The sequence below is a fragment of the Doryrhamphus excisus genome, linkage group LG11, assembly GCF_037039965.1.
Source record: "Doryrhamphus excisus strain RoL-2023G ecotype Guam linkage group LG11, RoL_Dexc_Guam_v1.1, whole genome shotgun sequence".
Lineage (NCBI taxonomy): Eukaryota > Metazoa > Chordata > Actinopteri > Syngnathiformes > Syngnathidae > Doryrhamphus > Doryrhamphus excisus.
This window is the reverse complement of record NC_136367.1, coordinates 7901364-7918389: the sequence shown is the minus strand read 5'-3', so window position 1 is coordinate 7918389 and position 17026 is coordinate 7901364. Positions and strand designations below refer to the sequence as shown.

The 17026-nt window shown below is 40.0% G+C and overlaps 1 protein-coding gene across 1 annotated transcript in view; it reads right to left on the bottom strand.

Annotated features, from left to right (window-relative positions):
- Window positions 1–17026, bottom strand: part of bbox1 (butyrobetaine (gamma), 2-oxoglutarate dioxygenase (gamma-butyrobetaine hydroxylase) 1) — a 27984-nt gene extending 10958 nt beyond the window's left edge. Inside the window, exons 1-3 of the mRNA XM_058069478.2 lie at window positions 16888–17026; window positions 14679–15119; window positions 12134–12248 (exon numbers count right to left, since the gene is read on the bottom strand). Of these exons, the coding sequence (XP_057925461.2) occupies window positions 12134–12248; window positions 14679–15080 (517 nt within the window). The 5' untranslated portion in view covers window positions 15081–15119; window positions 16888–17026. The remainder of the gene's footprint in view (window positions 1–12133; window positions 12249–14678; window positions 15120–16887) is intronic.

The window sequence follows — 17026 nt, the reverse complement described above, 5'->3', positions numbered from 1 at the left end:
CCTCTGATGTACTCGTTCCTGATCCTATCCATCCTGGTCACTCCCTATGAGAACCTCAGCCTTCATCTCTGCTACCTCCAGTTCAGCTTCCTGTCTTTTCCTCAGTGGCACTGTCTCTAAACCAAACAACAAGGCTGGTTTCACCAGTTTTGTATACCTTTCCTTTCATTTTAGCTGAAACTCTTCTATCACAAATCACGCCTGACACTTTTCATTCCACAATCACTCCACACTCTTTATTGCTCTCTGGTTCTCCACTTATTGTGTGGAAATATGGGCTAATAACTATAAAAGCAATCTTCACTCGTTAAATGTACTGCAAAAAAGGCCAGAAAGGATAATTCATAATGCCGCCTACAGAGAACATATTAACTCCTTATTTCTAAAATCACAAATAATTAAACTTGCTGATATAGTTCATCTTCAAACAGCTAAAATAAGGCTAATAACCAATTACCTAAAAACTTCATCCAATACTTCTCTACAAGATGATCTCAGGGAAGAACTAAATGTGACATACTTCTATACTAGAGCTATGTAAAAAAGCCATAGTATTTCAGTATGTGGAATCAAACTATGGAATGGATTGAGTAAGGAAATCAAACAATGCACAACGATGAGCCAATTCAAGAAACAATACAAGCAGTTGATGTTTGCTAAATACAAGGATGAAGAGTCTTGAACCAGTCATGATGTGCTATATATATCACTATATTGACACTTACTATGGTACCCATTATGGCATTGGATGCTCATATCACCTCCTACCTCGGCAAGTGACAAAAAAATAAATAAAAATAATACAAAATAATAATAACAAAAAAAGTTAAAAATGAAGTTATATCAGAAAGGCAGGAAGTGAACAAATGTAACAGTTAGTGATTGTAAAAGTACCAGATGGAGGGGTAGGATTTAATAAGTTTTGCTTCTTCCTACTCCTTTTGGACATGTGGAACTGGGAACTGATTATGGGATGCACTCAATTGTAATCGGATACATGTTCAAGTGAAATTAAACCATTACCATTACCATTTTCTCCACCCGTTCCATTCTGCCTGCACACGCTTCTTCACCTCCTTTTCACAATATTTCCTTTTCATAATATTGTTCTGAACTGTTGACCCCAAAACTTTCTGACACTGCTGCCCTTAAAGACAACTACAAGGGAAGTTGACATCTATAATGCGAAAGCATTTTGGGTGGAGAAAAAGCTGCTGCTAGAAAATCTTGTATCAGTGACTACAGACGGGCTTCTGCGTTTCCAAACTTTCTGCATTAATACTACTTCATTCACCAGCAGGCCTTATGTGCAAAAGTGATCGGCTTCACCTCGGCAGTCACGAATTGGCTCTTTGAATGAATCAGTACCCAATAAGCAGCTTTCAGTTTCAAAAAGGTTGGCAACCCCCACTGTAGTGCTAGCCTGACAACATTGCAAAAGGTTACATTGTGCCTCAAGGCATGTGTCAAAAATCAACATCTTTCTTCTAAATTAGTCACGTTTGTTTGCCATTCGGTGGTGCTCCTGAATTGGAACCCTCGCAAAAATACTTTAGTATTACACAGCCTCAGTGGGTACCCAACCAAAAAAAAAAGTGCTTCTACTGGGAGATGCAACTGTACTCCCTCTGGAAGAAAAATTGGGACACAGCATGTTCTACTACAAATCTATGTAGATACAGCAGAAATGGATACACTAGTAGCTTTAGATAGAGATGTTGGAAACCACTTGGCCTTAAATATTTTAGTCAATGCACAAACTAATACATATATTATGACGAGTAGTGACGGGTCAAAGTGTCAGAGCCCATCTATGAGATTTTTGAACATGTCTTCAGATTATTTAGAAACCACCGAGGAAACTTTCTTCATCACCACAGCAAGCAAACCCCGACCTTCTACCAGAGTTCAGTGTTTGCATCACGGGAATTGTCTCAGAGGGTCACAGAGTATAGTCAAACTTCAGTCACATTGTCCCTAGAGTATTGCATGAATTCTTCTCTTCTCTCTCAGTTGTCTCCCAAACGCCTTTCCAAAAAAGGAGGAGCTTTATTTTCCCCAAAAACGTCACTGAAAACTGGGAACTTTTTTTCATTGCCTATTCCAAACAACGTGGGGCAGCAATTGGCAGCTAGCACAACAGCTAGCCATCTGCAAAGTGAAGAAAGCTTAAAGACACTCACAAATTCTCAATAAAAGCAGAAAACACAACTGGAAACTTTTCCAGGAGTACCAGTAAATACCATATAACAAAAATATATATTTTTATATATTAAATAAGTTTAAACTCAATTCATCCAGCAGAGGTAATGACAATTAACGCCTACAGATAAATTCTTCACGGTCGATCTCATTAAGATCAGCATTTTGCTGCTTGGAGAATGAAACGACAGAAACCTATTAATATGATTAACGCATTTCATTCATACGTCTAATACAATATTGATGCAGCTTGAACAATTTCATGCTATATTATAAAGAAAAAAAACTACTTTCACGATTTTGCTGTTTTGTGCTGAGGTAATGAGGCTTGGGTCATAAAACTCTCCTAGGAGTGGTGCTGATGAAATGGATAAGAAGCATCCTCGTTTGGAGCAGAGATGAGCAGCAGAGCGTGGCCAATCTCTTAAACACGCATCACTACCTTGAGAGCACATTATCCTCCAAGGGTCTCTGCGTCTTGCCCCATGAACAACGGTCAATATACATTTGAGCACACATTTACCCTAAAAACTACAATAAAACACTAACGGCAGTGCAAATGTCTTTCATGTTAACATTAAATATAGAGGCTTTTATTAATTGGCCTTTTCATTAGTACCGTTGTCATTTAAAATAGCTCACAACTGCAAGCAATTCAATATGACAGGCGCACTAAGAAAATCAGCAAGGCTCTTTCAGACAGACAAGTGGAAAAAAATCCTCCCACTGTGATACACCCATCTGGCTCCACTCCTTTTTCCACACAGCCTCTCTCCAGTGACTTCCACATAACAGCTGCAAAGTATATTTGTGGTAAGAGGAGGATTTAAGAGCGTAGAGTCTGTACCTGGCTGACGTTTGAAGCGCCTCCACATTCCTCCTTTTGGTACCCATTTCTTGAGAGCGTTTCAAACGTCTGCTTTGCGAACACACTGCAAGGCAACAGCCCGCAGGAGATGGGCACCTCGCAAGGCGAGCCGGCTAGGATCTGTGCATTATTTCAGGACATGGATTTGCAATGATTCATTTTGAAAGGAAAGCAGAATTGCGACATCAGTCAAAGACACAGTGAAGATCATGACTGGCAGACATCCCTGCAGACTTAACAATCAGATTCTAGTAGGAGGGTGAGGAACTCTACTTGTTAAAACATGTAAAGAGGGCAGAGGATAACAAAGCAGAAACGGGAGCAAAGGTCAAGCCTAAATGTTACAATTACTCTTGTGAAACTGGGTCTGGATGTCTTGTACAGGCCCAGCAGTGGTTTAAAATGTCACCTGTGACAAAGGGGCTACAGCGTTTCTCACAGCATGCTTATATATCACTGCTGAAGTCCCAGCTGCATTTCTACAGATATCTCTTTGGGGAAGCATAGCACGCACTTGGCTGCCATTGATTCAAAGATGAGAACTTTTGCATGAATAACTGCCTTTTGATCATTGCCTCACCTCCTCACATGGACATACACCCCCTGATCAAAATTTCAAGACCACTTGTAAAACTGCAAGAACATACATTTTTGCACTGTTGGATCTTAAAGGGGACATATTATCCTTTTTCCACTTTTCTGACCAATAAATGTAGTTAGAATGTTGTATTTTTGTCTTAAACGATGCCAAAGTTTCAGATCATGAGGTTTGCGCATTTGGAAGTGAGCCCTGAAAGACGTTTGGGAAGACTCAAAACACTCGGTTTCAAATGGCGTCGTAAAACTGCTCCTTTGTGAAGGCAGACTTCCTTATATGGTCGTGTCTGTAAGTCAGATAAGCTCTATGACCTCCCCCAAGCTCTGCTTCCTCCGCCCTTCCCCAGGTCTGCTCCTGTTTACTTGCTCGCAAAGCAACCTTTCTTTACAATTCCTAACAGCGCCACCGTCGAGCACAAGTGGTTTGAGTTCCTGATTTCCTACCAGCAAAATAAATGGATTTTAATCCGTCGACAGCATTTCACACTGGACTGTTTTATGAACATGGCCAGTATGCAGCTGGTCTAGCTGACGCCTTTCCAATGTAACTTGGTCGTGTGGCTGAGCAAGCAGTAAGTAACAATTTACTAGTGTCACTGCGTTTATTTTGTGTAAGTCATGGACCAAAAGCGCTTGTATACAGGGCACGGGGTTGCTAATAGTCGTTTTCCACCACAATTAGTGGCCATATAAAACGCTAAAATGCTAAAGCTACTTACTGTTGAGAGACGTCTGGAAGTCTTGACATCTTGAGAAACTTTGGACCAAAGAAATACAGCTGAATAGGTGCAGATTCTGGAAGAACTATAAAGCTTTCTGTGCTGGTCATTGTGTGTAGATGCTCAAAAGAGTCCGCAACTCAATACAAGGGGCCAAATAATTTGCATAATAGGCCCCTTTAAGGAGGGTCTAAAGCTACAATATGCACAAAAAAATAGGAGTGTGACAAAAACTACATTTTATTTGGAATTTCTGAAGTAGGCTGTTCATCAGCTGATCAAAAGTTCAAGACCATAGCTAAAAAAAGAAATGAAATATTCAAAAAAGAACACAGTTATGAGTGTTGTCTGTGAAGATAATGTATGTATATGTATAATACATACTACATGTATATAATAATATACATAATAATGTATATATATATAACATACGAGTATCATTAACCACTTCAAAATTTGGTTTGGGCTTGCTTGTCGCCAGGCTAGTGGGAATGTTGCTCCGGGTGAGGAAGATGGTTTCATTGAGGGCATAAGCTGTTTGGAACAAACTCCCTTACCATCTCCAAATCCCAGTTGGATTCAGAACAGTGGAAAAAGCAAGATGGTGCAAAAGAGTGACATTGTTCTTCTGGAAGAAGTCCTTTGTCAGGCGGGCATTTTGAACTGCAGCATTGTCCTATTGAAAAACCCAGTCATTACCCAAACAGACCAGGGCCTTTAGCCATGAGGGAGCCCACTACACATAGCCACCTGCCATTTGACGCCCCTGCACAACCTTAAGCTCCATTGTTCCACTGAAGGAAAAAGCACCCCAGATCATGAAGGCAACACCACTGTGCTGTGTGGAAAACACGTCAGGTGGGTCTTAGTATCTTTTAAGAAGTTTTATATGACTATATTGCTGTGTCTAACCTCAGCAGCTATGGCCTGCTGTGAGAGGCCTTGCTTATGCAACTCAACAACCTGCCTGCATTCAAAAAGAAATCTTTTTTTCTCAGATTTTACTTTCTAAAGGCAAGCCTTTAAAGACAGTCTACTTCACTTTAATTGGTGTTTTCAATAAATTGCTTACTCAAAAATGTTGTCTCACGCTCATTTCTTCTTTCTGCATTTTGAAGCTCTACTTAGAACCTCCTTGAGACCCAGCAGTGCAATGTAAATTCCTGCAATATTTCAACTGGTGTTAACATTTTGATCAGGAGTGTATTTAACCCTGTTAAGGTTGTTAATTCCAGTTAATGAAAACAACCAAATCACACATATACTGTACCTGTATAGCTACATATGTTCTGTAGGCACTTCAAGTAACAACACAATTTGTATAACTGCAGAGCTGCAAGTAATTGAGGAGAGGATTGTACTTGGGGCATAAAAAAGTGACTAGACATGGATTAAGAGAGAGGCATGACTGGTGATTAAAGCTTACGACTGTCTTTGTCAATCTTGAAGCATTAAGGCAAAAAAAAAAAAAAAAACTAAATGGAAAAAGTTTGAGAGAGATTAAATCACCACTCGCTTTCCCATCTGGGAAGGCTTGTGATTCCACAGCACCAATGAGAAATCAACGTTGCTGTCTCATGCATAGTTTCCAGCTGTGGTGAGCTGAGAAGCCATGTCAGAATTAACATATGTGTTGTTAAGTATCTAAGTGTCCAACTGAAACAGCCTTGAGTTACTGTGGTGTGCTCATTTATGTACAATCACTTGGGATTTGACAGGAAGATCTATGGAGGCACATGTTTGAAAGGACAGCAACAGCCTGACAAGATAGTATATGTACATAAACCGCGCCCGACCGACAAATGTGGTCTGCAACAGTGGCTTTTCCAGACGAGGAAACCTGAAGCTGTGGCTCCGGTGGCTGTCAGGCAGCTCAAGGCAATTTGCCTCTCCCCTCACTATGCACTGTTAAAGCCTGGAGGGCTGCGTCACCCTTTACAGCCTCCAAAGAGAAGTTTGTTTTGACTTGAGTTTTTATCACAGAGCTGCTGTCATTTCAATGAGCCATCTATGGAATGCACACAAGAAGGCTCAGAGCCGAATTGGGATAAACTCCCCGTTCATGCAAAAATATTTCATAAATACTAACTCAGCGGTCCGGATAAAAGAACCAATTTGTGGGACAAAAAAACAGGGCTCCAGACTGCGACTAAATGGTCGCATTTTGCAACTAAAATATAAGATATTGTGAGTGTTGTTTTTTTGCATATATAAGTATATAAATAAATATAAGTATGTGTTTCGTATTGAGTTGAATCACAATCCTTATGTAAAACATGAACAGCACATATTCATAACATGTTAATTTCAGGTAGCTCACAATGCTGTCATTGGGATACACCTACTTCGACTAGATGAAATTAACTTGTTTTCCCATGTTATAATGCACAGAAAAGGGAAAGAAATATAGTATGTTCATGTTTCACATAAGGACTGTGAATGATGGGCATGCTGGGGGGATGGTTATTTAATAGGCCACATTTTAAATTGTTAATTAACTCCAAAACAAAAGCAGCGTAAACGTTCATTTTAACTGCACAAAACAGCACTAACCTTGCACAAAAATGTCACTACTTTGGTGTCATTCCGAGCATGCTGGGGAGCTGGTTGACCTTTGGTTGACCTACAAATGTCGTCAACTGTAATTACTAAAAAACAAAAGCAGCACTAAGGTAGCACTAAAAAATTTTGACTATTTGACCAGAGTTTTGAGTGAGGTGGGGTGTCAACTTCAGCCCAGTAGTTGACGGTATCGTGCAATGAGCTGTTTGCCAACCAACAGTACTCCTAAAGAAGAAGAAGGGAGACAAACACCAAATAAGAAGGTGTATATTGTTATAATGTATATGACGCCACCATTGTGACCTTCCAGAAGCCATGGACAGGGTAGATAGTGTCATTTAGCACAGTGAAAATTTGATTTAGCACCCCTATATTTTCTGCTTATGCTCCCAAATTTTTAAGTAAGTGGCCACTATGATCCTAGTAAAAAAAAAGTTAGTCTGGTGCCCTGTAGAATCATATTCACATTGAAGATAAGTCGTGTGAATGATACACTGAGAGCATCTGTCTTACCTTACAATGAAGCCATTTACACTAGTACAATGGCAAGTATGTTGAAGCGGAAAATACTTTTCACAATAGAGTTCTGTCTAAACAAATGCTTTTCTGTGAGTACATGAGAAGTGCTCTTGAGAATACAAAGCACTCACTTTATGAGCATTCTGCCAAGATGTGCTTCCTGTAATTTTAATTCGCTACACAATTCATTTGAATAATTCAGGAAAGACAGGAAAGACTTGAGAGTTTGTTTCACATTCAGCACAAAAAACTAACAAAACTAACATACACTTGAAATAGGCTTGTCAGGATGCGATATATAAGGAAAATTAAGGTAATTCATTGGACCATCCATTTTTAATACCATTTATCTTGTGAGCGTACCCACAGAGGTCGGAACCTTCTGCAACTGGACATCGGTTATTAAGAGATGTGAAATGTATGACTCCTCTTAGGTTACATCCAAATTATACTGAGCTTGTTTGTGTTTTATTACTATATCCAATTATACTGTGCTGATCAATTTATAGTATACATTAGGTGTTTTCACCATGAAATCTGTTTTATTTTTTTAATAATTCTATTTACATTTTTTAGAATTCAGTTTCGTTTTCTTTACCTTAGCAATGGATGTGTACTTTTATGACAGTAAATACAATGTCTGTCAATTCAATGCAAAAGCCCTTACCGTTATTGATGCAATATATCATTGGCCACAGTATATTACTTTTCTTATGAGATGTAATCCCCTGCACACATTGCTACAAAATCCTCGACTAACTGTAAAACTTTTTTTTTCTGATGAAGGATGAGAGTCTAACCTTTCTTTTGGTAGGTTCCATGTTTACATAGCCACTGAGTATATTCTATACTCTATATGTGCCTTTAAAAATAGTCAAAATTGTCTAAAATGGATGGTACTGAAGAGGTTGTTTTAGGAAAAATGTTTGGGATTGAATGAGTTAAAAGTACTACATCACTTGGAAGAAAAAGTCTACATTTAAAGAAAATTAATAAAGATGTGTATGAAAGTCTTATATAAATTAGTGTCGTTTTCCTTTAAAGAAAACAACAAAAAAGACGATGAGACGGATAAGTCAGCCAACAAAAATACTGAGCAAGTGGACAGCAAGACACTGTTGATTTCCCCAAAATCTAACATCTAAGAGGCCCATTTTCCCCTTGATTTTTGCTGATGTACAGCACTATACCATACAAATTATGGATAATTTACTTTCCACAAACAATAATTTGCACATTTGCATGTTTTCCGACCTTTTGATACACATTAAGCCATTCGTCATGATTTCCACTCCAGCTAAATAAACATGAAATGCATGAAACCAGTTCAAATGGTAAACACATCTGGCAGGCAAATTACTGGCATTTTCGGTAAGGAATTACAGAAAATGAGTCATTATAGATAAGGATTCACATTACACAAACTTTTGATGAACCAGAGTGTACACATCATCACTCGCCTCGATGTGACAAACAAGGTCTAAAGAGCGCATGCTAGCAGCAGAGCACCACTTTGGAATTCCAACTCTTCAACTGTGACTAAGATGTGTTTGTGCTGACATTTTCAAACTTGCATGTGTTTGAGAAAATGTATTTGGAAGTTCAAAAATCAGACTGCATCAACTTGTCCTCACTACGGTTGCAGGGGTATGCTGGAGCCTATCCCAGCTGACTTTGGGCGAAAGGTGGGGTACACCCCGGACTGGTGGCCAGCCAATCACAGGGCACATATAGACAAACAACCATTCACACTCACATTCATCCCTATGGACAATTTGGAGTGGCCAATTAACCTAGCATGTTTTTGGAATGTGGGAGGAAACCGGAGTACCCGGAGAGAACCCACGCATGCACGGGGAGAACATGAACATGCAAACTCCACACAGAGATGCCCAAGCGGAGACTCTAACCCATCCTGACTGTGTGGCCAACATGCGGCCAAAAGGGTGTGTTTCAAGGCAAGTTGGGAAAACACCAATTGGTCTGACCAGCCACCCTAGCAGGTAAAAGGGTTTGTTGGAAATACATAAAATGAGATGATTCAAAATAAAAAGCACATTAACAGATTGTTCCTGTGTAAAAATAAGACAATACACAATAGTGAACACTGACCACAAGATTGAAAATTGTCTATAATTGTGAGCCAACAGTCAAACTGCATATGAAAGTGGAATGGGGCCCTGTGGCCCAGAGCATGTCCAATAGAGTTTCTCAGTTCGAGAAACAAAGCAGTAAGTCTTCTAAAACATACCTACAGGCTGTGGGATTTGTTCATTCCCAGAGAGGAAATACTGACAACAGTGGGCTTGCATTTGGGAAGAACATGCAGATCTTTGCTTGAAATCAGTTTTCCATGTGGCAGAGAAGGAGTCTAAAAACGGACCTCCTTTAACCTTCTAAAGCTGCACCTTATTTCAGACTAAAACCCAACTTTAAAAGCTCACTGATACAATTGTGACACTGTGCTATCACTTCTGCTTGAAAATTTAATTATCAGATCTTTTATATAAATCTCAGTAGAGGATTAGAGACTTATGTACCCTAGTTTGGACATGAGCTGTAGGTCACATCACACAGCCCTAAATGGACCTATGAAAATGTTGATGGTTTAATATTTTTATGAATGCTCATAGCTCCATGTCCTGCAACAAGAGCTACTCAAGTCCAAGCACACACTCAAGTGTGTGTGGCCATAGGAACAGCAGCAGGAGGGGAAAACATTCTCCCAGACATGAAAACAGACGTATAGTACTCGCTGACTAAAATCCCCAAAGGGCCAGTTATCATATTGACCTCGCAGTGGCCTGCACAGTGAGTATATTCGCTCTCAAGAATAGTTTTAATAGGCACATTTGGGCCTATAAAGCCAAGGTGCACTGTATGAAATGGGAAATAAGTGTGAACTATGCTTCTGTGTGAGACAGAGCGACAGAGAGAGAGAGAGAGAGAGAGAGAGAGAGAGAGAGGGGAAGGTGGGATTATGTGAAATGCTAATGAAAAAAAGCTCTTTAGGAATAATGTATCCATCTCATGTGGATGTTTTGAGACTTTGCCCAGTGGAAGGTCTAAATAACACACAACAGCAACAACAATATGGAGAGGGAAATAAATAAACCTCCAGAATGTGAGTATGTCCTTTCATTCTATGTTGTGATCTATGAGAGGTGCTCCTGTTTTTCATGATAGTAGTTCAAATCTCAAAAGCACTGTCAAGAGAGTGTAGACCTCCCCACGCAAAGAACAAAAGTTCACTCTGTGGTCACCCAAGTGCTTTGTGCTTAATCAGGCTCACAAACAAACAAGGAACTCTAATGAAAACAGAACCTCCTTACATGAGGCAATGAGGGGTATCTCTTTTCTTGTGAATGAAGAGTCACAGCTAAACACACAGTCATCATTCTGGCGCAGGGACAGCTCGGGAGCCACTCAACCCTGTGGGTCCTTCAGGACCTAGTGCAGAATAGACCAACTACAGTCCACCCCTGCTTCACTGTCGTGCCAAGACCTTGCTCTACAGCTCAACTTTCTCTTTGTATGTCTGGCACAGTGTAAGGCCGACTGGATCATTGAAGACTTAGTCCAAAGCTAATCACCTTTCCTGGTTTAATTTACAGGCTTTAGACATTTTTCCTCTCTTTTTCTCATCCTATTAGTGCTTCTCAAATAGTGGGGCACGCTTGGGGAGAGGGGGTGGGGTGGCAGAGGACTTTGGAAATCCTTTATACCCTCATCAATCGCTATATCACAATTCAATATCTCTCCCTTACATATGACTGATGTGTTGTCATAAACAGGTTTTCCATACCATTGATATATCAACATTGAATCCTACCTCACAGAAATTCACTTATCAAGGTCGGGTCTGGAACCATTTAACCAAGATACAGGATGGGTGCAGTACACACTAGTGAATAGCATTAGCAATTTCAAACACCTCCAATTATGACAACTAAGACAGCTGGGATAGGCTCCAGCACCCCCCGTGACCCTCGTGAGGATAAGCGGTAGAAAATGAATGAATGAATGAATTGAACACATTCCACTTAAACTGATGGTGTATAATAAGCATAAAATAACATCAGGTAAACATTTTCAGCGGCTCAAGAAGAGACAAGACTGGTACAATGCACATCCCAATGGCAGTAGCTACTTTCTGATTATGCCAATATAATGATGACAAATGTAAATAAGGGCATACCTTGCTATACCCTTGACGGGTATGGCAGAAAATAACTGAAAACCACCGAGTTAGGATAGTGGAAAACAGTAAATTCATTCACAAAATGCATTAACTGTCCAGAGAAAGAATGATCAAACTCTCAACCATATTTTTTTTCTAAGGGAAATCCTGGTGGTGTCGCGCTCATGAAACAACAGGAATCAGACAGCCGTTTGATTTGCTGCTGACTCTTGCTCTTTAAACCAAACCAGACACTAAATGTGTCATATTTAGTCATGCGCATATGTCTTTGGGATATTATTGGCAAAGATGTGAATATACTGTGAAAAAGTAATCTGTAGAGAGTATCTCCTGGTTTGAAATGTACCAGACGGACATACAGACGGATGGATCAAAAACATCCTCATCATTTTAAAAGTGATGGATTAATGAATAGACTGGTGGATTAAATAAATATAAATATGAATGAGGAGGAAGACCACTCACCATTGAGGAAGAGCTCTTCTTGCATTGTTTGTCTAGCCTCTTGAGAAAAACTGCGTTTCTTCAGCCACTCTGCTTCAAACATACTGGTATGCTGGTCAGGCCACACAATTGACACCTGGGAAAGAACGTCTCATGTTTAAGTCTTTTTTGAACAATTGTATTTGTCTTTTAAGTGTCCTAACTTGTCAAGTAATCAGGGATACATTAATACATTGTTTTGGAAGTTTGTGTCAAGAGTTCACCATCAAGGTAGATTTTTTTTAAATACATTTCAGGCTAAAGACAGCATCTTGACGATGTCTCTACATCTCAGAGACTAGTACTAGAATAGTAAATGTCACTTTAGTAAATGGGAAACATGGAAAAACATAATCGCCAACTTTGGCAGCATTGTTAGACTGCATTGTCTTTATGCTTTGCAAGTTGAGGAAAATCAAACATCAGACATTCAAGATTTTGTGTAAATCTTCCAAAATACCGACCCTGGTGTCGCTTCTTTACAAATCAATGGATGCACTTCTTGGTGATGTCACTGCTGACCTATTTCTCACTACGCGTTCGCTCACAACTCAGGTAGATCCATTACCTTGGCAGTGCTTGAGAACTCACCTGGCAAATGCAAGCGCACTCAATTCAGAGCAAATGTCACCTGTGTCCTATACGTGAAGGTGTTTGTATATTATTACTGAATAATAATTTTAAGTCCTGGATTCCCTATTTGGATAAATACCCAAATATTATTATTTCCGTCTTTGTCTATGAAACACCTGAGATGTGTTCATGGAATTTCTGGAGTTATGCCTGAAAAATACATTCTTGTATATGTTGTTAGGCAGCTTGAACTCTTTTAATATGCCCACATCCATTCATTTTCTATTCCGCTTATCCTCACTGGGATGGCGGGATTATGCCTACATATACAGTAAATACAAGCAGTAAATATACCAAGTATACAGCATGTCTCACTGTAACTTGCAGCACTTCTTTGGTCATGAGCGATGACCGTTGTTTTTGTGTTGCAAATGAAAATGTCGGAACAGGACTGTTTCTAGGGTTCTATTATAGCTATTTTAACATTGTGGTGGGTACAATTAATCGATGATAATAAATCGTCCCCATTAATCAACAACTATTTTTGTATCCGATTAATTGCTTTTTGATTTAAAAATATAAATATCCTCTGATTTCAGCCTCTCAAATATGATTTTTTTTTTAATTCCTTTATCAGTTTTAGGCAAAACAAGATATTCAGACCCATTAGTTTTCCATGTTGCCTGTTTTCTGATACGTTGTGGACCAAACCAATAATTGTTTCATACTGATTTGGTCAGATGGCTGGATTAACCACAACAACTTCCAGATGAATAGACTAGGAAAATAATCCTAGATGGTTGCAGCTCTATTGGAAAGCAATCAGGAATTTCTGCTTTGTGAAAGAGCTCATCTGTCCTCATCTGTTTACACAAAAATAGGGCTACACTGTATGACATTAGTCTTAACGTCTTAGAATAATTCACACAATAGCAGAAACAATTTGCTTTTAATGGCTTTCCAGCTGTTGGTAATTTTGGCCTTTTAAATAAAAATCTGAGCATAATGTTATGATTAGAAAAAAATAGACCATTCTGGTGCATTTTTTTTTTACTTTGTGAAGCTGAAAAGTTTGCTTATTTACAAAGAGAGACACTCATTAGCACTTGTTCAGTCTTGCAGGCAGGGAAAGACAGAAGGCAGATGATTGCAGCGTAGTTAATTTGGATTTTTTTTTTTAACCAGGTGCTGGAACTTATCCACAACTTATCCCCTTTCAGAGCGGAATGTTAAAACAAACGCAGGTGAAAGCTAAAGTACAGCCATCTGGTATTGTAAAATACACTTCATATAAAGCCACTTGGTATGCCTACACAATATACTGGAATGACACCAGGCACAAGTGTTCTGTTAAGTGCTGAGTTCTACTTCCTGCTTTTATTGCCATTCTCGTTGGCTTGATAAGACTCACAGCCGGTAATGATCAACCTTTTGTGAACAAAAGACTTCTATTTGGATCTTCAGTGACTCACTGTGCTCGGCGTTGTGCATTAGAATACCATCTCCATGTCGTGTTTGACAAGCAGGCACACTGAGTAAAGCTGCAAGAACTTTTATTGTAGCCACAAGGCTGTACGTTTTTAAGATATTGTAATGAGGCTACAGTTTGACAGGTTGGCCAGGCCAGAGAGCTCTGGCACAGGTAGCGCAGGTTGTCTGTAAATACACTCGCAATTCATGACTATAATATCACTCCAAACAAAGCAATAACTTAAAAAGTTTGCATACATTCATTTATTGATCTTCACTGCCACAGATCAATCTGGCACTATCCTTTTACTTTGAAAGTGTCACTTCCACGTCATCTCCTCCTTGATGAGTGTTCGCTATTTATGCTGTTTTCCATCCCAATGCCTCAAAAGTCTAATGATCAAATGCTGTTGAAGTATCAGAGGGCAATAACTGACAGTATTGGTTATATTATGATGATATTATGGTAATAATGTTTGCCTACCTTGTTATCATTGGTAACCTCCACAACATCAATGCCTGTGTGGATGTCCAGATCGGACATCAACAGTTTGCGGGCCTGAGCTGATTTCAGTGTACACAGAGAGCACTGGCAGTTGTCTCTCAGCCATGTGAAGGGGTACAGGCTCTGGCCTCCATCTTCCCACTCAACCTCCACCAGTCGCTCTTCATCCAACGCCCGGGCATGTCTCATAAAGTGGCTGGCCACAGGGAGGGAGGCTGAACCCAAAGTTTGCTGTCCACGAAGCTGCAGAAATGTCGGACAAGCAGGGGGTGGACGAAGAACCTTTTCTGATCTACAAGACCTAACAACCTGGCAAGCTGTAGAAGAGGTGCATCTCTGCAGAGCAGGTCGGGAAAAACGGGCCAAGATATTCCTCAACATTTTTCCAGGTCTCTCTTCCAATTCAGACAGGACCACCTACTGTGAAGTTCAAGAAAAAAATGAGATATTTAAACAATAAAGCCTAGATGCAAATCATGCAACATAAAACAATCAACATTTGATTAATTGTGGCTGATTGTTTAGATGACAACAGCACAGAGAGTGCCAGAAAATACAAACACACTGTAACCAGGACCCTCTTTGTGTTTTTACTCAGTGGTCTACCAGACGAGCAAGCAATGCCATGGACCTAATAATAATTTCATGTGAATGTTTTGCAAACCAGAGTATCAGCTATTCAGGCAAAATTACAGTATGTATGTATGTCGTTTCAGGGTTTCCCAGACTTTAATTTATTTGTGGTGGCTCGCCACAACTATTTTTGTACTGCCACAAAAGGATTGGTCCTATTTTATTATTGTTACTACCTGTTCACCCCCACTCCCAAATTATAATGAATGGCTACAATAAATGTTTTTACCCCATCCAGAGTCATTGCAACTCTCCATAAAGGCTCTTCAGCTTGCTTAAAGAACGTGCTCTTCAATGTGCAAGCGGTACACAGTCAACACGCAACAGGTAAGTTGTCACGCAACAGTAACCTACCAATCTTTGTGTGTAACGATAGAGCTAACGACACAAACATAACATTTAACTGTTTTTGAAATTACAACACACTTACTGTACATGGTGCCAAGGAGACACTTTTGACTGTTATAAGGCACACACATGCATTTCTACTACCACTGTGAGAACTGACACCAACACCCGAAAACCAGCTTCATGTTCTGCTGGTGACAAAGGTTTTAAAAGGAGATTCGTTCCTTCATTTTCTACCACTTATCTTCACGAGAGTCTATCCCAGCTGTCTTCAGGCGAGAGGCGGCGTACACCCTGGACTGGTGGCCAGCCAATCACAGGGCACATATAGACAAACAACCATTCACACTAACATTCATACCTATGGACAATTGAGTCGCCAATTAACCTAGCATGTTTTTGGAATGTGGGAGGAAACCGGAGTCCCCGGAGAAAACCCACACATGCACAAGGAGAACATGCAAACTCCACACAGAGATGGCCGAGGGTGGAACTGAAATCGGGTCTCCGAGCTGTGAGGCCTGCGCGCTAACCGCTCATCCATCATGCAGCCCTTTAAAAGGAGATGATGTTGCTAATTTATTATGACACAAACCAAAAAGCTAATTTTCTTCAATTTTCCCCATTTATTTGCATCAGCAAATCATCTTCCCTAGCAGTCGACAACCACAGGTACATGGCAGACCTGTGGGTAACGCTGCATTTGGATAAGTCATCCTTGCACTGCTCACTGGAACTAGCATTATAGTATTTAGGAGTTGCTATGGTGACATTAATCTTTTCCAACAGCATTGACAAAAACATTTTAAAGAGAGTTACATTACTATTGTTATTATGAGCCCAACTCTGAATTAAAAGTTGCTAGTGTTTCGTCAATATGGACACATCCATTCCACAAGCTCGCACACGCTGATCCAATACTGACATGTTCGAATCAATATTTCACGAATGACCCCTCTACATGTTATTCCAACAATTAGGATTGTAACGTGTCGGAATCGAAGCAAAACTAACAGTATGAGCTCCTGTACCCGCTAACATCTATATCTACTGTATATCGAGTACATCCAAGCTATGCCGGTTGCTTGCTAGCGAGCTAGTATGTAAACAAACCCCACTCGTCGGCTTTTAGCGCTACTTTCAGTATTTTTGTATCCATTGTATTCAGAAGCTGCGAAAAGACAGTGAACACGACTCATTTTGCTACCTGTGTTTAGATTTTCTTGCTCCCCTGGCTCGGCGTCCGCTAACACAAATGTCGACTGTCATGTGAGGGGAAAGTAGGTAAAAGGTCGCAGGAGGAGGTAGTGCAACATGACATAACCAGAGCGTCCCTGCGTTCTCAG